The sequence below is a fragment of the Solea senegalensis genome, linkage group LG18 (genome assembly GCF_019176455.1).
Source record: "Solea senegalensis isolate Sse05_10M linkage group LG18, IFAPA_SoseM_1, whole genome shotgun sequence".
NCBI lineage: Eukaryota > Metazoa > Chordata > Actinopteri > Pleuronectiformes > Soleidae > Solea > Solea senegalensis.
Genome location: NC_058041.1, coordinates 10,443,042 through 10,464,800, shown reverse-complemented (window position 1 = coordinate 10,464,800; position 21,759 = coordinate 10,443,042). Strand labels below are relative to the sequence as shown.

The following is a 21,759-nucleotide window of genomic DNA, read 5'->3' as shown; positions in this document are numbered from 1 at the left end:
AACCTGTTTGTACTTATTTTGGACAGATAAAAGTAACACTAGTCTCATGTCGTAAACCAGTAGTATTTTTCATGTAATGTGGCCATTGTCATATTTTGTTACACAGTGTAAATGGTAGTGACCATCTCCTAGCTATAAAACCAAAACCTATTGTCTTGATCACCTTTGTTTCTTCTGCTCAAAATCTCTGCCCGCCCTCAATCAGTTATCAAAAGAAAGTAGCAATAAATAACCTCTGTTTTTAAAGTTTGACATAAATCCTTTTTTTGATAAAGCTTATATTGAGGGCAGGTTTAGAGTAAATTGAACTATCTGTTAGTTATGCTGCTAAAGGCCTAGACTGCCAGCAGAACTTGCTTTTCCTCTCCATCCTTATTTTGCAGGCAAGGAGATGACTGAAATAATTAGTCAAAGAATAAATGAGCCAAAGACTCAAATATGCAACATTACTTGTGTGCAGTATGTACAGCAGAAGCACTGCTCAGCTGTGTCTCACAAACATCTGTCATTCACACTGGGTGTGTGTGTGTGTGTCTGCTGCTCACCTGCTGCAGAGTCTGTGTAGCTGCTGATGTTTTGTTAAGGGTTTGTCTTTGAAAATCCATCTTCTACTGCTTTATCCTGCACATGCGGGTTGCTGTGCCAATCTCAGCTGATATAGGGCAAAAAGCGGGGTACACCCTGGACAGGTCGCAAGTCCAGACACACTAAATTGACCGTAGGCGTGAGTGGGTTGTTTGTCAATTGATTTACCGAAACTCCATATTGCATGTTTTTGAATCATACTTTTAAATGCTCTTAAAAAGAACTCCTCTGTACTCAACTAAACCCCGGGCATCCATCTGTGCTGCATATTATTTCACAATAAATAAACGAGAGAAAAAAAGAAATGAATCGGATCAGGGACCTGCATCACCAGTGGCGACAGATAAGAAACATAATTTTCACTGTATATTTTTGCTGTGAGACACGTGCAGCTTGTGAATGGTCTTATTATAGGAGAGATGTGCGGCAGCTGTGACGAGCTGTAAAGCGTTTTTAAGAGCAACTCTTTATGAAAAGTAATACGGTATAACCCAGCGTAACAACAATGCGCTGTCTGACCTGCTTTGACTCTGTACAGCATGGTCAGCGTGTCATGGGAGGTCAGGGCCGTGACGTGCAGGTTGTGGACCGTGGACTCCTGTGCTGCCAGTGCAGTCAGCTCGTGGAAGTGCGTGGCAAAAAGGCAGAAGCAGCTGATCTTGGAGGCGATGTGTTCACTGATGGCCCAGGCCAGACCGAAGCCATCGTATGTGGACGTGCCTCTGCCGAGCTCGTCGATTATGATCAGCGACGTCTCCGTGGCCGAGCTGGAGGGACAACACAGAGGAAGACGGACGTCAGCCTTTTATGACTTTTATGACTTTTATGACTTTTATCTTTTTTTTAAGCATATTTTTTGGGGCTTTTTTTGCCTTTAATCAACAGTACAGTGGAAGAGAAACAGGAAATGGGGAGGTGGGGAGGAATGACATGCAGGAAAGGGCTGCCCGATGCGGGATTCGAACCCTCAACATCTACAAAGTGAGCTAAACGCCGCCCCATGACTCAAGGTTGTTTTTTTTACAAGGCTGTATGTGCGTGGTCGTCGTACCGTAGAATGGCGGCGATTTCCAACATCTCTGACATGAAGGTGGACACGCCTTTCAACTGACTGTCCCCGGCTCCCACCCTGGCCAGGATGCTGTCAAACACACTAAGCTCCGCCTTCTCGCACGGCACAAAGCAGCCAATCTGAGCCATCAGCGCGATCACACCCACCTGCCGGATAAATGTCGACTTGCCGCCCATATTTGGTCCTGCAGACAAGAAGAGAGGAGAATCGGTGATGACACATGAACAGAATACAAGAAGAAAGTTTCATGGAGTATTGCAGTTACTCTATTGCAGAGGTGAATGAAACAAATAATGAAAGCTGAATTAAAGGAGCAATCCAACTGTTATGAACAGTATTCTGCTACACCTTTTCAGAGCCATTTTTTCTGTTGCTGTTGACGACTGAAGCTGCTTGAACTGACAAAAAAACTTGCACACTAACTTAACCTTTAAAAATAACATTACGTCAAACAATGAGCACATATTCGCACAAGAGATGCTTGTTAAACTGAAGTAGTTTAGTAGCAAGTCATTTTCACTCTGATAACCCCAGGCCTTTGGGTGCTTAAACAATACTCTGCTACTCATACTGTATTTTAATGTTTGAATCCAATATATTTGGAATTCTTTGCACACATCGATCCATGCAAGTTTAGTTAATGCACAAACATTGCCCTGATAAAAGGTCCTGTCAATGTCTCATCTGTTGTTTCAGGAAAACATGGCATGGATCTAAATTTGTTCTACATTAAGATAAATGCATTAACTTATAATATTGAGAGCATAGAGTGCAGCAAACAACGGTCTCCTCCGCTCACTCCCACTTTCCCGTGCTTGCCAGGGAAGTACGTTGACCTCTGTATACCAGAAAGGATGTTTGCTCGACTTGGCTGTGTAAGGCAACCATCGAGTAACCGGTGTGTCAGTGAGTCAGTCAGCATTACGTCACTGAAACACATGCTACTGCTATTGAAACGTGCTGAAGGGCTGCTGTTGTCTGTGAATTAACTGGTAACATTAACAACCTTTAGAACGACATTCAGACAATGATGAAATGAGTCCGCAACTGACCCTGATCCCCAGTTAAACTGGAACATGAGCAGTTAGCACACTAACTTAATCGTAAAAATAACACTAAGCCAAACAATGTGCACAAAATTCCCATGAGAGATGCTTGTCAAGTACTTTTAGAGAAAGCAATTTTTACTCTGGTAACCCCAGTCTATTTTCTTTATGGTTTAGTGTGATTTATTCTAGGTCAGAAAATACATTATTTCTAGATTTTGTTTTGAGGAATCGACTGCTGAGGATCTCCATGTGAAAAACCTGTGTGGCAATTGTAGACACTTTCATGTCAGTACAGAAGTCGCAGTAAAGAGGACATTTAGGAGGAGAAATGGTTATTTAAGGTCACCGACTCTGATTCTAACATTTTTTTTGTTGTTTGCTAACGTTCACGTTATGGTAGATTCACACACAACCCAACTCCCGGCCAGCAGGCACAGCATGTGATAAAAGCTGAACCAAAATCAACCTGGTTACAGAACACTTTTATATAAAAATCACTAAACTCTGTGATAAATTGGCATTAAGATTAAAACGATGTGACTTAAAGTTGGTCTTCTATCCTAACAGGCTGTCAGGGAGTTTAATACACGTGTATGTTTTTGAATAAACGTGGTATAACAGACCTTTCTCACAGCAGACATCGGTAAACACTGGTTTACCGATATCATTACATTGAGTTAGTCGCAATTCCTTGACAGTTTAACCTGTAGAAGATGTTTTTTGTGAAATAATTATACTGTATGCTCAATGTAGCATCGCTAAAACAACAAATGTAATGGACTAGAGCTCCATTACATTCCGCTCCATGTCCATTCATTTACAAGACTTTACCCGTTATGATATAGAAGTTCTTCTCTCCCTGGGTGAAGCTGATGTCGTTGGGTATGAAGCTGGTGTCTGGGTCATTCTCCATGCAGGGATGTCTGGCCTGCAGCAGCTCCACGCGCCTGCAGCCGTCATTCAAGAGGCGAGGCCGGACGTACGGCACAGGAGCCGAGACGGACGCGACGGCAAAACTCGCCACCGCGTCCAGGTGCGCTATCACACCGCTCAGCGACTGTAGGGGGTCCACGTAACCTGGTGAACAAGAGTAACCCTTGAAATGAAACAATCAAAAGAAGAGACTGCAGCATGTGCAGCCGCTCAAACGATTGACACTTGAAGGCAAACCATGTGACCACAAACTCAAAAGCAAAACATAACAGTAGAGCTGCAACTAACAATTATTTTCATAATCGATTAATCTGTCGATTATTTTCTCAATTAATCGTTTGGTCTATAAAATATCAGAAAACCTTAAAAAATGTTGATCGGTGTTCATCAAACCTGGAAATGATGATGTTCTCAAATGTCTTGTTTTGTCCACAAACCATAATGATTAACTTTTAATGATTTATTTGTTATCCAGAGCAAAGAAATGAAGAGAACATTCACATTTAGGAAGCTTAAACTAATCGTAAATCTTGTTGAAAAAAGCTTTGAAATGTTTAATCGATTATCAAAACAGTTGTCGATTAATTTAGTAATGGATTAATAATCGATTCATTGTTTAGCTCTACATAAAAGTTGAAAGCACAACGGAGTTTACGGGCCACTGTAGAAAAATCCATTTGTAAAGGCCTCATTGAGACAAATGTCCATGTGCTTCTTAACAACCATATCACTGAAACACAGTCATTTCCTCTGTTTGTTAAGCCATTGTCATGCTTGTGAGACAGAATGAGCGGCATATGATGAAATTCTTAACCTGAGGCAATGGTGATGATCTCTTTAACGATGGCGTTCTGGGCCTCCTCATACTCCTCCCTGCTCTTGATGTACTCCTCGTTCAGTGAACTCAGTTTACTGCAGACAAGAGCGCAGACCAGACGTTGACAGAAAGTGATCGCAGGGTTTAATGACGTGTGTGTGTGTGTGTGTGTGTGTGTGACACACTAACACGGACCTGTTTGTGAAACGCACTCCGTTCTTCTGAACGTCCAGCATGGTGAATTTCTTGTTGTTCCTCAGACCTTTCTCTGCCTTGCAGGTGACTCTCAGATAAAAACCCAGCATGGCGTTCGACTCCAACTTCACCGTTTTACCAGCATCTAGACCTGAGAGACGACAAAATTGCATCAATAGGTTCAAGTAATTAGTTCTTTCCCAAGTATTTTATGATGATTATCTAGATTCAAATCCCTGCTCCATCCTTCTCCAACTATATCCTAGAGCTCTTTTTGTGGTCCAATAAATACACCCTCCACCGTTGAGTCTACCATGGGATCCTCTTCTGGGAAAGGAGGCATCTAATATAATTACCCATGGTCATGGATGACATTTCTGATGCCCTTTTTATTTATTTATTCATTTTTATTAATAAAATTAGGATCCGTGACAAATCTAGCTTCATCCACTCATCCAGACAATCAAAATCGTGTTTAACATCCACTGAGAGAGCTTTCCAGCTATGTCCTGGGAAAATGTATGAGTAGTAGTTATAGGTCGTAGTAGTTATAGTAATAGGTCTTGTCTTCACAGATGTCTTAGGTCAAATAGAGTCTCAACTAAACTAGTATTAACTTCGGACTTTTAAGAATTCACAGATTATGTAAATTTTTTCATCCATCATTTCTCCTCACACAAAGACTTTATCTGCGTCAGTCACAGAAACCACAAGAATTTATGACGTAAAACGTTAAAATCTCATGACGACGCTGTGTAATCGAGTTGCTTTGGCATTTCAAACCACAGCTTACAAAACATAGGCGTGCCTATTCACTAACACAGTATCAGACGGACAGATAACGGACAGATAATCTTAATTTGACCATGTGTTTCGTGCACAAGCATGTGCTTGAGCGCTCACCTAGCTCTCTGGCTGCACTGTTCAGCACCGCCTGCATACTCTTGTCCAGCTCATCCATCTTTTCTCTAAGCTCACTCAGCACGGCATCAAACGAAGCCTTCACCAGGTATTCGTGGTGGTCAATCTGCACAGAGACATATCATAATGTAAACATAAAATACACAACGTTATTCTTCCTTTTACCACGTGTAAAAGAAATGTTAAAGATCAGACCTGGTTCATGTCCAGAGTGGTTTCAATCATTTCCTGGTACTTGGTGAAATCAGCCTGCAGGTCTCTGAGAGGGGAAATGAACGCTGCCTCCAACAGAACCTGGTAGCTGCCTACAATAGAGCCACAATCACACAAATCAAAATTTGACGAGTACATAGTGTGCAGTACAAAGTATGATTTGACCAGGGACGATAGCATTTATGTCAAATTGAGCAATCACACAAATACAAAACGTCCTGGCACTCTATTGATTCTAGCTGGTTTAATTGTTGTGCTGTGACTGGGCAACAAACAGCTAAAAGGTTCGCATGTACCCGAGTAGCTCTCTAAAGCCGTGATGAGGGCAGGGATCTGGTTCACGGCCTGGTAGACGCGGTAACAGTCCTGCAGTGTTGCACTGTGACGGTGGAACTTCTTGGCCAGGCGGTGAAGATCAGGAAACCGCCGCAGCAGGTCCTCCTGACAGGTGTGCCTGAGCTCCGAGTCACACACAAAGCTCTCGACAAGGTCCAGCCTGTTATGTTTGCATGTGCACACACGGAAAAAATGTCATATATTTGTTTTTGGATTGCTTTTGCCTGCATCTATGATGAACGGTTAGCTGCTACTGCCATTGACATAAAGAAATATTTTTCATTTATAGTTAATTCCCATCTCCGTGTTACCTCTCCTCTATTTTGGGTTTGTCCATGAGGGGTTGTTTGATCCACTGGTTGACCAGCCGCTGACCCTGGGGTGTACGGCACTTGTTCAACAGACCAGCCAACGAATGTGCTCTGCTGCTCTCATCAGGAGAAGCCTAGAGGACACAGGTACAAAGGCCTTCAGATTTTATGTAATATCTCACAAGGTTTGTCCAACACACACTGCTGTGAAACAAAAACAAGCTGTTACACAGGAGTCAGTGACTCAGTACATACATTCAGGTTTCTGAAAAGGTACAAACAAACAAAGAAAAACTTCCCCATAGCACATTAAATTAACAACACTTGAACAAAACTCTCAACACTATCTCCTCAGTAAAGTCATTGTATGCATTTCAAGCAGTAAAAGTGATAAAATGAGACCCTCAAAGTCAAGTTTTATATATCTAACCTATTTTGCCCACCATTTCCCTGAATCTAGTTTTAATGAGAAGAGTTAGTCTCTGCATGAAAAAAAGCAAGCAGTTACTAGTTAGTCTCATTACTAGATAGTTCCCACGACTCTGACAGGAACATTTAAATAATTTTGGGAAATGTATCCTGTGTGACCCCACAAGAACATATTTTGTTCTTGTGATGTCTGTGCGTCCCACACCGACATGTTGTCTTGTGATCTGACGTTTTTGAAAGCTCACGTGCAACGAGTAACTGGTTGGGACTCAACCTCCCTCACTGACCTGGAAGAGGTTAAGGGCCCTCACTGCGGCGTTGTCCAGCCTCATGTACTGACCCAGGTCCAGCGTCGTCAGGCTGAAGGAGTTGAAGTTGGACTCGTCAGAGAGCAGTTCGAGGAAGCGCACGACAGCGGCCAAGCATGACATAGCCACCTGCCAACGAAAACACAAAGGAATTATGCTCAAATGTTGTGTAATGTATTTAACGATTTATACATAACCCTCTATTATCCAGTAAAAAAACTAGAATTACCACCCAGGTGTCACTGGTGTCACTGTGTTGTTGTGGACATTGATATGTGCCAGGAAACTTTTTCTTTCATTCACCTGTTTGTCCAGCTCTGGTAGTGTGTTGCTGGCAGCAGTCTCTCCTTTCTTGGATCTCAACAGCCGGTTGAGATCCTGCACCATGTCCTTGCTACTGAACTCTGCCCTCTTCCTGTCAGAGACCAGCAGGCCGCCGCGCTCCACCACCTACACACATACAGGGATTATAATTACTGCAATCTCTATTTGAACAGTTACGAAGTGCTGGAAAAAGAGAACCACTTGTTCAAGAGACACTTTTCCTGATCTGCTGTCAGTTCTTTGAGAGCAAAAGAGTCATGTGACAGAACTAAATGATGAGTCATGGTAACTTAATCAATACATTACACCGCATAAGCAACGCTTTTAATTGATTATTTGTGAATTCATTTGTTTGATTGTTTGGTGCCTGTCCAGGGTGTACCCTGCCTTTCGCTCTATGTCAGCTGGGATTAGCACCAGCAGTAGAAGATGAATTGATGAATGAATGGATTAATTATTGTTTTGTTACCCACACTTATGTAAAACAAATGCAATAAATGACAATAACTGACCCAAACAACCGCCGTGTGCCACACTCTCTTGTTTTTCTACATCTCCTGAACAAACCTTAATGCATTTTGCTAACTATACAAACCTTGGACACGGCTACTTTCGTCAAAGCATCAACTATTGTTCTAGTTTAGTTTGTTTTTACTAGTTGTTTTCCCTCATGCAGTCACTAAGACGCCGTAAACACAACAAGAAAAAAAAATAGTCCCACTAAGGTCAGCGCATCCTTGCATAATCTTCCAACAAAATTTGTGTGTGTGTGTGTGTGTGTGTCCACGAGGTTTTTAGAGACATGCTTTGATAGTTTATACACTCAAAAGCCATGTGATGTCCTCATCTGCACACTCTGCTATGGTGAAGTGATTAGTTTAGCACTCACTATTCTTGCACATCCACATTTTTCAACTGACACCTCTTTTCCATGGCAAGCGTTGAAGCAGAGCAGGGAAAAAACAGTCTTTAAGTTTTTTATTTTTAAATACATGACCACATCTTCATGAAATGAAATGAACAAAATGATTATTAGGTGATAGCCTCAGTTTCAAATTTTGGTAATATGGTAACAGTCATCCAAAACGGTGAACAATTGACCCAGACAGATATAACCGTTCTAAATGGCTTCCACTAATTAAGTCAACTCAGAAACAGTTGGAATGGAAAGGCAATTTTAACAGGTGACTATGGCTCAGGAAGTGGGTGTGGGTGCTCCAAAAACAGTAGTTCCAATAGTTTGAGAGGAATAAATACATCTGTCTACCTACATCTATAGAGACACAGGTAACTCATAGTTGCTATGAACTCCACAAAACGTCCCAACACCTTACATGCGCACATCAAACTTCAAACAAACCTTTATGATTGTTTATTTATTTACTTATTTCCCCTGCTAATGAAATGACATGATGCCGTGATGAATTCAGTATACCTGTCGTAGTTTACTGTCAGCGCTGCCTTCACCCTGAGCCAAGAGACACTCTTTGGGGCCGAGTTGGACGAGCAGGGACTCCAGGTTGGAGAAGATCTCATTGTCTGGAAACTCACACACTCCCATCGACCTCTGTGCTGCGTCGACGTAGCCGACACCGACCATGCGCTGTCCATCACCTGCTGTAGTGGCACGCACAGCGACAACTCCTGCACAGCTCTCTGCTCCAGTTCCCCCACCAAACAGAATCTCCTCAAACTGAGTTAGGTTTCCTGGGGAGGCCTGAGTGTGGCAGAAAAGATGGAGGACAGTTATTAAGACTGAACTGGTTGAAATGGCTATTTGAAATTACACACTTCTTAGTTTGATCTACTTGAAGCTCTTACTTACTTCTAGCTCTTATTTGTACCCAAATATTTAAATGCACTTTTGTAAGTCACTTTGGACAAAAGCGTCTGCTAAATGACATGTAATGTAATGTAATACACATTTGACAGTATGGACCGACACAGTGCAGAACCTACTAATTACAGTATGCAACACAAAGGCAGAATATTACATTACATGTCATTTAGCAGACGCTTTTATCCAAAGCGACTTACAATGGAATTAAGTACAGTCAGCGAGGGGTGGAATCGAACTTGCGACTGTGATGTTTTTCGCACATAGGGTACCGGTCTTAACCACTGAGCCACTCCACCCCCAGAATATACAAGTACATCGTGTTTACAAAGAGCAAAGACAGAAGGATAACAATTACTACATTTTAAATGACAGCAGATTGTAAATACTTCACCTTGAACTCAATCCTCCAATCATGATCCTTGCTACTCTTGCCATGGTTCCTGTACACCTCAACTCTGTACTGCCTCACCAGCAGCAAGTCTTTAACAAAAGCCTCAAAGTTCAGCTTGCTCAGGACGACACTCTCCAGCTTGCGACTCCCTGGTGACCACAATACTCACTTTAATTCAAAGGAAATTTAACATATTAAGTTTTAAGTAGTACAGTGGCATACATCATTCACGCAGCTTTCTATATTGAGATGCATTAGGCATGGGGTCATAGGTTAAAATTGACTGATTAAACCAGTAGTTCTCACCACCTGTGAAAAATATTGAGCTCTCCAAGTAACACTATTATTGGCAACATTAAAATACAGTGGTGTAAAAAGGCTGAGCAAAGTCAGCTACAGACTTTTCACATGAGGCAGGTCTATTACCAATAAAATAATAATTTTCTCTCTCATCCTCTTTCTCACATATACTTTGGACTAGGGCTGCAACGATTTTTCGATTATTCGAATACTAATTGGTTACTAAAATAAACTATTTTGGGAATGGATTAATCAGTGTGATTAATAGTTAAAACAAGCTTTCAAGTTCTTTGGCTTCATATAACAAAGAAATCATTAAAACAGAATCATTTCAGTTTGTGGACAAAACAAGACACTCAACAACATCATCATTTGCAGGTTTGGTAAACACTGGTCGATATTTTTCAAGATTTTACAGACCAAAACAGTACTCGATATATCTAGAAAATAATTGTTAATAATAGTACATAACAGCCCTACTTCAGACACTGGTATAGCAAAACTAGATTATGATGAAGCATGAGATAAGGGATTATTATTCAATTTATTTGCTTCATTTTCTACACACTCCAGAATTCTTAAGATCCACTCGGTTATATACAGTAAAACAGTAATTCTGATTTTCCAACACGTACCAACAGAGGATGCTCGTACCACAGTTTGAAAACCATGGGATTAGACTGTTAGTTTTGATAGCAGATTACCCACACTGAATCATTTTCACATTCTAACATATACAAATGTGTAAAACACAGCCCTTATCAATGTACAACACGTGACATTAGGACATCATAATACACGCTTTCGAGAGTAAAATATCAAATGTTCGTGTACATACCAAAACAGTAGGTTAACACATTTTAATTGTGCACATTCTGTCAGAACGCAGAACAAAGAGTTTATTTAATGATACTGAATGACAATAACGTTTGCCTTGCATGCCTTTGTAGTTAGCTTAGCGTTTAGCATGCACGCGAGCACAACACCTTCAGTTTACGAGCTTCAGCTAGCGACATGGTTAGCTGGGCTTCGCATGCTAGCATACCTGAGCCCAACTGTTTGATGACGGCATTAGTCTTGAACACTTCCTTCGCCGCAAATGTGGCGTCTTTGCCGTGGACAGTGTAGTAGTCGTTGCGGTCGAATACTCTGAAAGTGGTGTCTGGTTTCTCCGGCATGGAGAAGATGAAGTTTAAGAAGCCACTCTCGGCTGCACTGTCCATGGAAAGGTTTTGCTTCGGCTGCACCGCCATGCTGGAATCTCCCGCCACCGACCGATCACTGTGGAGGAGCAGGAAACTGCGTCACATGATGGTGTGGCTCGTTTCCATGGAAACATGGTCGCGAAAAAAAGTTTGGATGGATGGATGAATGTGAAAGTACACAACTATCTTAACGGTATATGATAAATTTGTCTGTTTTTGGTGTTTAACTTTTCATTTAAAATACTGTATGGATGGATGTATTGGGAAAGAGTAGCTGTGTGGTGGTACATGTAAGGTCAGAAAAGTGAAGGGTGACTTCATGTCTGCATGTAAGAATTTGACACATTTCCACAGATTTCGGATTACATGCAACTGTGATGATTCTAGAAAAGCTTCCTGACTAATCTCATATATCACAGTCCATGTCCCATCTCCTCTCGTTCAAGAGACTGACTTCAGCCAAGAGAAATCAGGTGACAGAGCTAAATGATGAGTTATGGTAACTTAATCAATACATTACACTAACACCTGCCTTGTGCCACCTTTTTTAATTTTATTTTTTATTTAACCTTTATTTAACCAGAAAAATCCCATTGAGATTAAGAACATCAAGGGTGTCCTGGCCAAGATAGGAAGCAGCAAATACGAAACACTCAACACTTACACATTTAAAACAAACAGAAAACAAATAAAATTATCCAAATCAAATTTACAGGCACATTATGAAAAACAAGTGCATACTGTGGAGTCAGCTTCAAGAATTCTCAGTTTGTCTTAAATCTTTCAGGGACAATAAGTTCTTTGAAGTAACGCTACAGAATAAATGTTAAAAACACAATATCTTCAAGGAAACTGGAACAAATCCAGTTTTCTTACATGCTAATGATACATGAAAGCATCACCTATTGGTTTGTTTTATTAAGTTTGCCTTGTGTAGTCACCAAGCCTCCACAACATGCCTGGGATTAGACAATGAATCAGAGCAAATCCATGGGTTATTGTTGACAAAAAAGAATATAAGGTCTCACTTTACTGCCAAAGCAAGCACGTTTTCAGTACATGCAAATTTTAAACGTTTTAAGCAAATGTCATCTTAGGATTTAGGGAACAGCTCGTTCTTTTTAATGCTTTTATTACTATCCACTGTCTGTTTTCAAAGTGGGTCAACATGGGGTCTATTTCTTTTGAAAATAAAACAGTGAGATCAAACCCCAACATGAAAAGGGGGAGTTTGAAGGTCCTTTTCTCTGTTATGGCGATTTTTGATTGAGCCAGCATCCTTCTGAATGTGTGTCATCAGTCTATTTTCACGTATAGTAACCACACAATGTAAACCAGTCATCAGCTGAAAATGTCAGAGGGTCAGGTGGGAATTCACAAAGTCAAAGATGTTGAAGAAATAGAAATGAGGAGAAATAGAAGAATTTCAAGCCATGAAAACAGATGTAAAGAAATATCCCGTCACTGATAAACTACATTTAGATGACCAGAATACAGAGGTGGAAAGTATTGTGGTGTGTTTATCGTGGGCATGAAGTGGATTTCTCTTTTCAAGGAGAGAGAATTGTGAATAATAGGCCTTATAGTCCATGAAGCTACACGTGAAGTCATGAGACTGAGGGAGTACGGTTTGTCAAAAGAAACGTTTAAACAAGAAAAATTAGCATAACTAATGAGAGATGCGAAGAGAATCGTTTGCGGGTATTTGGTTGGGGATGAGAGCTGATGTGAGTCTGCTGACGAAACTCGTTGTTTTGACGTAGGTGGCACCTTGACAAATGGGAAACTCGTGCGCACGTGGTCGCTGGTGGAGGCTTTATAAACGTACAGATCGGCCAGAGGGACAGAGGTGACCACACGCACGCACACTCACTCAATCACTCACACACACCTGCACGACCTCCTCACTCACTCATCTACACCCTCATCTTCTCCTCATCCACAACAGCAAACATGAACGGCATCTGCAACGGGAACGTCAACGACACCGTGGAACATCGCAAGACGTCCATAGTGTACTGCAAGCACGAGACGTCCCGCAAAGATGCGGAGGACAAATCGCACCTCCCCGCGTTGGAAGCCGCTTACACCAGCATTCTGCGGGAGCTCGGCGAGGACACGGACCGACAGGGGCTGCTGCGCACGCCGCTGCGCGCCGCCAAGGCGATGCAGTTCTTCACCAAGGGCTATCACGAAAACGTCGACGGTGAGTTTACGCAACCTACTTCAACTGGCCACTTTATTAGGTACACCTGTTCCCCCCACTTGAAATTAAGGATGAACTTAATTAAATAAAATGTGACCAGGTTTTTTGTGTTATTTTTATTTTTTCCAGATCTTTTACTCATAAAACTTGTTATAATTGACCTGAAACACAGTGAAGAGCAGTGTAGGGCTTTAAAGTGACTTCTGTTGTTGTGGGAATGAGCCATGTATCTCGGATCCACTGTCTGATGTTCAATGGACATTTATCTCAGGAAATTAATAAAAAAAAAACACACAACTATATTGTAAGTGGCCCTTGAACGCAAATATTCAATCAGTGGCTGGTGAGTGAATCAATATGCTCTTATATTAAAATGTGACAGTGAAGAAACAGAAGGATTTGTATTTTTTTGATTGTGTAATTGTTTAGTACATCAGGATCTGCAACCTGTGGCTCTAGAGCTGCATGCGGCTCTTTGTAGCTTTGGAGGGAAAAAAAACACTATTTTTATTATTTCTTTCAACAAACTCAACACTCGCTACTTCATAAGAGGTAATAACAGTAATTACGTTTCAACAGTTTTCTTTTTGTACTTGTACTTGTAAATGTCATAAATGCAACAAATATGTTCCTCCTTTTGCTCCTTTTAATACTATAGGTTGCAGACCCCTGGTTTAGTATGACCGTTATTATCGTGTCATGTACAGAAAACATGCACAGCCCGCCTCTAATGGGCTTGCAAGACACAAACCAGACAGCCAAAGTAGAACATAAATTACAGTGATACTTATCAACAGTGGCGTGCGCAGACATTTTGGAAGGGCAGGGGCGAAAAATTAAAAGGGCACCGACTGCGTACTGGTGGGGCAGGCACCACAAGTACGCTTAAGGCAAGCATTTCCATAGTGTGACCTGGGGCCAAAAGCAGCCCAGCCCTGAGGACTGAATTTCCTGTGGACCTCTATGGACCTCCACACATTATTGTGAGATGAGATGGGACATTTTTTTTACATTTATATTTTGCGTCTTCTTCATTCAGTGTAGGTGTTTTTAATTCTCATAACTCATACAACCTATTTCCTTCTAGGGTGAAGGATTCTCATTCTTAGACAGGCAACTAAATATATGTTTGCTATAAAACCTATTACTGTACTGTATCTGAATATGTCATGTAAATTAGGCACTGTATCCAGAACCTAAAGGTTGTAGTTTAAGTAGTGTTACGGTATTGAATTGCATTCAAAAATATTGCTATAATATCACTAAAAGAATGTATATGTGTGTGTTTGTGCCCCAGACATCTTAAACAACGCCATGTTTGATGAAGACCATGATGAGATGGTGATTGTGAAGGACATCGATATGTTTTCGCTCTGTGAGCATCATCTAGTGCCCTTTTTTGGCAAGGTAAGCCTGAGCACTGTATGTCTGTAGATAAATGTGTTTAGAGCCAAGATGGTGCAAATGGACCGTCTAGTTTTCAAGTAACAACTTAAAATCAATCTTACAAACCAATAAATAAATGATGATGACAATTCACTCTGTGTATGTGTGTTAAACGTCTGCTGTCATTTCCCTCCAGGTTCATATTGGGTATGTGCCAAATAAAAAGGTGGTGGGACTCAGCAAGCTGGCAAGGTAATATACATTACACTAACACTAACCCTAAAACCAGGTCTCAACCCTGAAAAGGCTATTTACAGTTGTGAGTGTGTGCTGCCATAATGTCCTTTTTATAATCTCTCCCTTGCTTCCTGTGTTTAATAACTCACACCCTGCTGTCACTGTGGCTGTACTGTATGTTTCTAGTGTTAGTGCTGGGTGGCTGTGTTCTTCTGTTATGTCAGTGCATTGACCTGGAGGATTAGAGTCTCGTCCCCCTCATCAAGCACACCACACTCACAGACACAAGGCTAAACTCTTTCCTCTCTCGAGCCATGAGAAAATCCCTCCAGACCTGTGGGAATCACCAGTTATTATCACAGCCTGTCCCCCTTCCCTAAAATATCACACCTCTCTGAATACACAAAGCTACAACAGTGACAGAGTCTCTCAGACAGACGAGTTGAACTTCACCAGGACGATTCAGAGCAGTCAGTTGGGTGAATCATTCACAGATGAGGGGTCCGTACAGTCGGTTGATCTGAGTTGAGCCCAGGGGTCACAGGCTGACGTTAGCATTATTCAAGGAGGAAAGGATTAATCATTATTAAATCTTCTCTTTGGTTTCCAGGATTGTGGATATTTTCAGTCGGAGGCTTCAGGGTAAGCAAACAAAACATTGTGCTTGACATTTTTACACATTAAAAGCAGCAATGTTCTCCTCTCACATCACTGGACTTGAATGCCACCTGCTTCTGTCCCGGTCATATTATGCTCATTTATTGTGCTTCTAGTTCAAGAGCGGCTGACGAAGCAGATTGCCATGGCAATATCTGATGCTCTGCAGCCAAAAGGTGTAGCTGTGGTTATTGAAGCAGCGTAAGTACACCCCACCCCCCTTCAATTGTAAAACCTACTTTTAATTCAAAATAACAATGCTGTCTTCCTTTTCATGTATAAATCACATGGAATTTATTAGCATTACTGTAAATAATTTCACTGTGCTACAGTTTTCTTAGTATGAGCAGCAGTGTATTGTTGTAGTAGGAGCTATAAATCTTCATTTACAACACTTCCCCGGGCTTATAAATTGACTTCATGTGCCAAACCATGATGACTCAGAGCCAAGACATCATGCTGTTTAGATGTTTTCCACTTAAAGGTCTAGTGTGTAAGCATTAGTGACATTTATGGCGCTTTTCCACGACCCAGCTCCAGCAGGCCTCGCTCCAGATCGGTTTTACTTGATCTACAGTGCAGCATTGTTTGATTTGATTCTTGTCCCGGCACTGGAACCGACACTCTGCCAATCAGTGGCCGGCTCAGCTTGGAACATTGTCAAAACAGGTACTAAAAAAGTACCAGGTACCAGGTACTATCACTAATGAAAAAACAAAAAAAACATGTCAAGCCGAGCCGGGACTTTGTAGTGGAAAAGCGCCATTAGATCCTCCTCCACTCTCCCCTCCCCTTCCCAAGTTTGTCAGGGAACTACAGTGACCTTTGCATACCAGAAAGGATGAACTCTTCTTTGTTTGTATTGTAAAGTTGTGCTTGTGAACAACGTTCTACAGCTGCCAAGAATCTGAGCTTTGCGTTTATGTGGGTTCACAGGCACATGTGCATGGTAATGCGTGGCGTCCAGAAGATGAACAGCCGCACAATAACAAGCACCATGTTGGGAATTTACCTTGATGATCCCAAGACCCGAGAGGAGTTCCTGAATCTTACACATTACACCTAACCACTGATGTTCACGTCTCTGTATGCAGTTGCACCTGTAAATGTCTGGAGTCATTCTGATTCTCCATCTGACTTTCTGACCATCTGAGTAAGATCTCAGACCAGATGCAGCTGCTTTTTCATGCAGGTTCTAGGCCAACACTGGAGCCCACCTGACGACACCAAAGCCTGAAATATTTCTGTTCATTTCCACAAAATTTGAAATATTGGCCTCACAGTGCCTTTGGTAGGTATTTTACAGTCTTGAATGGCAATATTGTTTTTATAAAGTTTAAAACCCGAGTGCTATGTTGTCACAATATTCAACATTTTTTTCCACAATTTCTTTGGTGCTTTTGCAAAGAGATACAGACTCATGCTTGTGCACTCTATTTTTAATCATTTAATGTTAATACTTTTTCACACTGGCTCCACTCTGCGTACATTTATGAAGTTGTTGTAATATATAACATTTTTAACCTTTTATTTAATGTCTATAGTTGACGACTATATAGAAGACTAAATTATGCACTGTGTAGACATTTTTGTTTATTTGTGACCACTTTATAATTCTTTGCTTAAATAAAATTATGAATTGAAAATGATAAAAGTTGCTGCCTTTCCTTTCCGAAAGTTTAGACTCACATGTCAGTGTTGTTTGTGTAAGTGTCTCACTTTCATACCAAGCACTTACTACAGTAGATAGACAGTAGAGAACTTAATGTGTTTGCACTGAGGAATGTCAGTAAGACTTGCTCTGTATCACTGTGCAGTCCATACTGTAAGCGTAACATTGCACTGAAGTCACTTTTTATAATATTATTTAGGTAAAAGTTCTATGTACTTAAGTATCAAAAGGCATTATCTGATATAAAACCTAAGCTTTAGATGTAAAATTATTCAAAAAAGTGAGGGGTTAAGATTGAATCATGGTAGCTCAGTGGTAGGGTGAGTTGTCCTTCAACTGGAAGGTTGTGGGTTCAATTCCTGGGCCTACTAGTCTATAAGTGTCCTTGATTTGAAGCTTGTGAATGGAAAACTGTAGTATAAAGCAGCTCAAGACTAGAAAAGCTCTATATAAATACAGACCATTACTAACTCTTCTTCTGATTTTATTTGGTAGTAACAAGTAACAAAGAGAGGAAATGTAGTGGAGTAAAGGTTACTAGAAATATAAATAAAGTACAGATGTGCATATTTTGTACAGTAATGTAATATAACAAATCGCATCATAACTTCATCTTATGAACATTTCTAATACTGTCTTGATGCTAAGTTAGTATTAGTTTTGTGCGGTGACGCAACAGCAGAAATCAGCAACGATAACGTCCAGTTAAGTGTGTGCACATGCGTTTGAAGGCCTGAGGGTGAGCAGAACCTTTAAATGTCAAAAGGAGTCTGTCATCAGACAACATGTGAACTATAACCTTTGACAGCACTGAGGGGGTTGGGTCACACCTGACAGTGCAGCATGTAGTTTCTAAATAAGATTATGTCTGGGTAAACCAGTTATTATAGGGATACAGGACGATGCTGTGCGTAACAATCTATAATTGTACCCTTTATGGCTTCAGGCAGAAGTACAAAATACCCTGCACAAATCAGGTCCTCACATTAGATGGTTTAATTCACTCCAAAAATGCAACACAACATATAACAAAAGAAATTCATTATGTTTTAAAAGCAAAAAAATTACAGTCCGAGTTTTAATTTACAATATACACAAAATTAGTTGACATATGATCAAACAAGATAACTGGTGGCTTATTTTGAGACAACAATGCTACCCTGTGTACAGTCACTGTATTACTTTCTAGTAGCAATATTTAACAGCTACGGTAGGTATAATAACAGCTACCTTCAAATATTTCTCTCACTTGGGTGGAATTACGGTAAATAAATATTTAGCCGTCTATGACAGGGAAATACAGAAAACATGATGATTCAAACACCCCAGTCTCATCCTCACATCTGTAAGTCACTTGTCAAACTGTTCCTCTTATCGGAATGCTGTCACACGGATGTCTGCTTGTAGTTCTTGGTGTCCAACACTTTCTTTCCACACATTGCACAGATTCCTGCAGAGATAAAACACCAGTAAATATTGATGTTGAATTTATAAGTAAAGAGTACATTCAACAAACATGAATGACAATGAGTTCAAATTGCAACCAAGAGTGTTTTGATTACTGAATATCCACAACAGGGAGGTGGGTGGATTGTGGGACAGTGAAAGCACAAATAAATAAACATAATGTATAAGAGCGTCTAATGTTTTTTTCTGTGTAGCTACATAATAAAGAAAAATAAGGATGTCTTCTGGGCTTTTTTCATTTGCGATCAACTGTGGTACTTTTCCACGATACAGTTCTTGCACAATTCGGCTCAGCTCAGCTCAGCTCGACTCTACTCTTTTTTTTTGTTTGTTTGCTTGCTTTTCCATTAGGGATAGTACCTATCAAGCTGAGCCGATAATAAAAGGTGACGTGAACAGACTGCCACTGATTGGCACTAAAATAGTCATGAGCGCGACGTCCAACGCAGGAATCTAACCAAACAATGTCAAACCAAACAATGTCGAACTTTAGATCATTAGAACATTAGAACGTGCCTGATACCAACCCAAGTGCAGTCGAGCCAAGCCAAGTTGTGCTAGAACTGTATAAAGGAAAAGCACCACAACTCTCAATGGTCTATTTGCCACATGGGATGGAAGAATATTTCCAGATTCTAAATTCATATTGTCAGGGTGGGGAGCTCATCTCTTCTCCAATGGCCTTCAGCACTAACTTTTCTACAAAAAAAATGTTTCATCAAAATGATTTAAGATCAAAGGTGTGCTCTTCATCTACTAGATTAAAAAGTAAGTACATTTTGATTTAAACTCAGTGATTCATTCTATGTCTAAGAAAGGCAAAAAGCAAATTCTCAAAGTAGTAACACAATGGTGTAACACATGGTATAACATGGATTTTGGCTTGGTGTGGTGTTAAGTGCGAGTGTCTATACCTTTCTTGTATGCACAGCCCTGGCAGTAGTGTGATCCAGGCTGATGAACTGAGCTCTTGCAGATCCTGCAGATTGAAAAGCCCGACTTACTGTAAGGATCAAACCTGAGGAGAGGGAGACGAATTGCAGATGCATAAAAATTACACATAAAAAATACTTTGTGTGGCTCCTTGAAGATAAAAAAAAATATGGGAAAATGGTGGTAATATTTTTACTCATACAACAATATCAAGCCTTACCTCGCCTTTTTTGAAGTCAGGAGCTTGTTTTCATTTAACTTACGCCCGCCACCCTCTGGAAGAAAGAAGCAGATGGAACCCCATTAAAATTATGATCAATATAACCACATTAAAGTGAGTCATGTTTAAAAGTGTAATAATAAAATAAAGTGAGTCAGATGAATCAATCAAAAATGAAAAAGCAGAAATCAGCATATTTACTTTCATTTTAAGAAATTGATGTTGATGAATAGCATGTTATAACGGCAAGACGGCAAAGTATGCATTTTTCACAGATTACTATCACGACTTTACAAAAGCTGGTACAACAAATTATGTGGTTTAACATGTCAAACACATTTCTTGGAAATGTGTTTTGTTTGTGGTTATGTCTGTCAGAATTATATTATAGAGAGCTTCACAAATGTAGGCACTATCAATCAGCCACTGTCTCTTTTGTCTTGTCATGTAATAGAAAGTGTAGTGTCATAAAAATCTAATTCTAATAGTGACATAAATTCAATAGGGTTTTCTGCACAATAGTTATGTAAATCAACGTTGCAATATAAATAAGTTGAATTACTCAAGTGTAGTATCTATACCTCCATTTCAATATAATGGACCTATTGTACAGCAGCAATTTTGACATTTTTGACAACAGGAAAAGTACAGGTGTTACGCATCATATTATTAACAGTTTCTTCACTTAGTTCGGTTCATACAAATCAGAACAATGTGACAGTGAACCAACATGTACCCTGTAACTGCGAAAGCTAAATCGAACACAGCGATCATTAATTTGATTATTTACATATGTGACTTTCCTAGTGTGGGCCACAGAAAGGGCCTTTCTGCATGGAGTTTGCATGTTCTCCCCGTGTGTGCGTGGGTTCTCTCCGGGTTCTCCGGCTTCCTCCCACAGTCCAAAAACATGCAATGTGGGGATTAGGTAAATTGGACACTCTAAATTGACCATAGGAGTGAGTGTGAGAGTGAATGGTTGTTTGTCTCTAGCTGTGTGTGGCCCTGCGATGGACTGGCCAACTGTCCAGGATGTACCCCGCCTATCGCCCGATGTAACTGAGATTGGCACAGCACCCCCCGCGACCCTCTGGTGGAGGGTCTGGTTAGATGATGACTCACTGACTTTCCTATTGTGCAAAGGGCAAACTCAAAAAAGTAAGCAAGTACTTTCCGCTTTATTTCACATAAAGCATAAGTGGGCAGTTGCTCACTTTACCTGTTGTATTACGAGCCCCGTCCTTCCAAGTGTCAGGTGTGATGACCTTACCAAGCTTCTTCTCGCCTAAAAGCAAAATTTAGATAAAACAGGACAAACATATTAATGAGATAAAGTCTACAAAACACAGACCAGTACGATTAGCCACACAACGTTAGCATACAAACACCTCCCAGCCCTTCGCAAACAGCAAATATTAGACAAAACTTCACGTTCAAAGCATCGAAATGGAATCATACTCACATTTTTCACAAACCATCTTTATTCTTTGTTTGTTAAAACAGAGGATTATCGGCCGACTGGTCAAAACCTAAACACAACTGCGTTAGCTAGTTTGGTGGATGTTGTAAACTTCCGGTCGTGACTCGGACGTTCCTCTGCTACGACTTGGTTGATCAAAGGCACTGACTAACACATTTCATTAATACTTCCGGTTGGATTGAATTTGATTTCTAGAAAATAAAGGTAAAAGGTTTACCTGTATTTTCAAGCAAGTATGATTGTGATACTGCATGTCATAGTTAAGAGTTGTT

The 21,759-nt window shown here is 40.6% G+C and overlaps 3 protein-coding genes across 4 annotated transcripts in view; 1 reads left to right on the top strand and 2 right to left on the bottom strand.

The window, feature by feature from the left end:
- The window catches only part of msh2 (mutS homolog 2 (E. coli)), a 37,888-nt gene extending 26,577 nt beyond the window's left edge, over window positions 1-11,311 (bottom strand). For both annotated transcript variants that reach the window (XR_006358283.1, XM_044014591.1), the window contains exons 1-14: window positions 11,070-11,311; window positions 9,725-9,873; window positions 8,929-9,210; window positions 7,473-7,619; window positions 7,149-7,298; window positions 6,433-6,566; window positions 6,082-6,281; window positions 5,768-5,877; window positions 5,555-5,678; window positions 4,652-4,802; window positions 4,454-4,551; window positions 3,538-3,783; window positions 1,637-1,841; window positions 1,105-1,352 (exon numbers count right to left, since the gene is read on the bottom strand). Coding sequence is in view for 1 of the 2 variants with exons in the window: in XM_044014591.1 (XP_043870526.1) it covers window positions 1,105-1,352; window positions 1,637-1,841; window positions 3,538-3,783; window positions 4,454-4,551; window positions 4,652-4,802; window positions 5,555-5,678; window positions 5,768-5,877; window positions 6,082-6,281; window positions 6,433-6,566; window positions 7,149-7,298; window positions 7,473-7,619; window positions 8,929-9,210; window positions 9,725-9,873; window positions 11,070-11,277 (2,452 nt within the window). In the remaining variant the exon portion in view is untranslated. The remainder of the gene's footprint in view (window positions 1-1,104; window positions 1,353-1,636; window positions 1,842-3,537; window positions 3,784-4,453; window positions 4,552-4,651; window positions 4,803-5,554; window positions 5,679-5,767; window positions 5,878-6,081; window positions 6,282-6,432; window positions 6,567-7,148; window positions 7,299-7,472; window positions 7,620-8,928; window positions 9,211-9,724; window positions 9,874-11,069) is intronic.
- Window positions 11,312-13,087: 1,776 nt separating this feature from the next.
- Window positions 13,088-17,363, top strand: gch2 (GTP cyclohydrolase 2). Its single transcript, XM_044013344.1, has 6 exons — window positions 13,088-13,435; window positions 14,733-14,842; window positions 15,018-15,073; window positions 15,669-15,700; window positions 15,832-15,916; window positions 16,652-17,363. The coding sequence occupies exons 1-6, from the start codon at window positions 13,183-13,185 to the stop codon at window positions 16,779-16,781; spliced, it is 666 nt and encodes a 221-aa protein (XP_043869279.1). The 5' UTR covers window positions 13,088-13,182; the 3' UTR covers window positions 16,782-17,363.
- Window positions 17,364-18,365: 1,002 nt separating this feature from the next.
- cript (cysteine-rich PDZ-binding protein) lies at window positions 18,366-21,642 on the bottom strand. Its single transcript, XM_044014661.1, has 5 exons — window positions 21,470-21,642; window positions 21,227-21,292; window positions 20,008-20,062; window positions 19,769-19,872; window positions 18,366-18,837 (listed from the first exon to the last, which is right to left on the bottom strand). Exons 1-5 carry the CDS (start codon window positions 21,483-21,485, stop codon window positions 18,773-18,775), a joined length of 306 nt encoding a protein of 101 aa, XP_043870596.1. The 5' UTR covers window positions 21,486-21,642; the 3' UTR covers window positions 18,366-18,772.
- Between the last annotated feature and the right edge of the window lie 117 nt (window positions 21,643-21,759).

Coding starts and splice junctions, on each gene's coding strand:
- gch2 (XM_044013344.1), top strand. CDS start 13,183: ATGAACGGCATCTGCAACGGGAACGTCAACGACACCGTGGAACATCGC. Junction 13,436..14,732: donor CTATCACGAAAACGTCGACG/GTGAGTTTACGC, acceptor TTTGTGCCCCAG/ACATCTTAAACAACGCCATG. Junction 15,074..15,668: donor GGACTCAGCAAGCTGGCAAG/GTAATATACATT, acceptor TTTGGTTTCCAG/GATTGTGGATATTTTCAGTC.
- cript (XM_044014661.1), bottom strand. Junction 20,063..21,226: donor CGGGGCTCGTAATACAACAG/GTAAAGTGAGCA, acceptor TCTTTCTTCCAG/AGGGTGGCGGGCGTAAGTTA. Junction 18,838..19,768: donor GGGCTGTGCATACAAGAAAG/GTATAGACACTC, acceptor TTATCTCTGCAG/GAATCTGTGCAATGTGTGGA.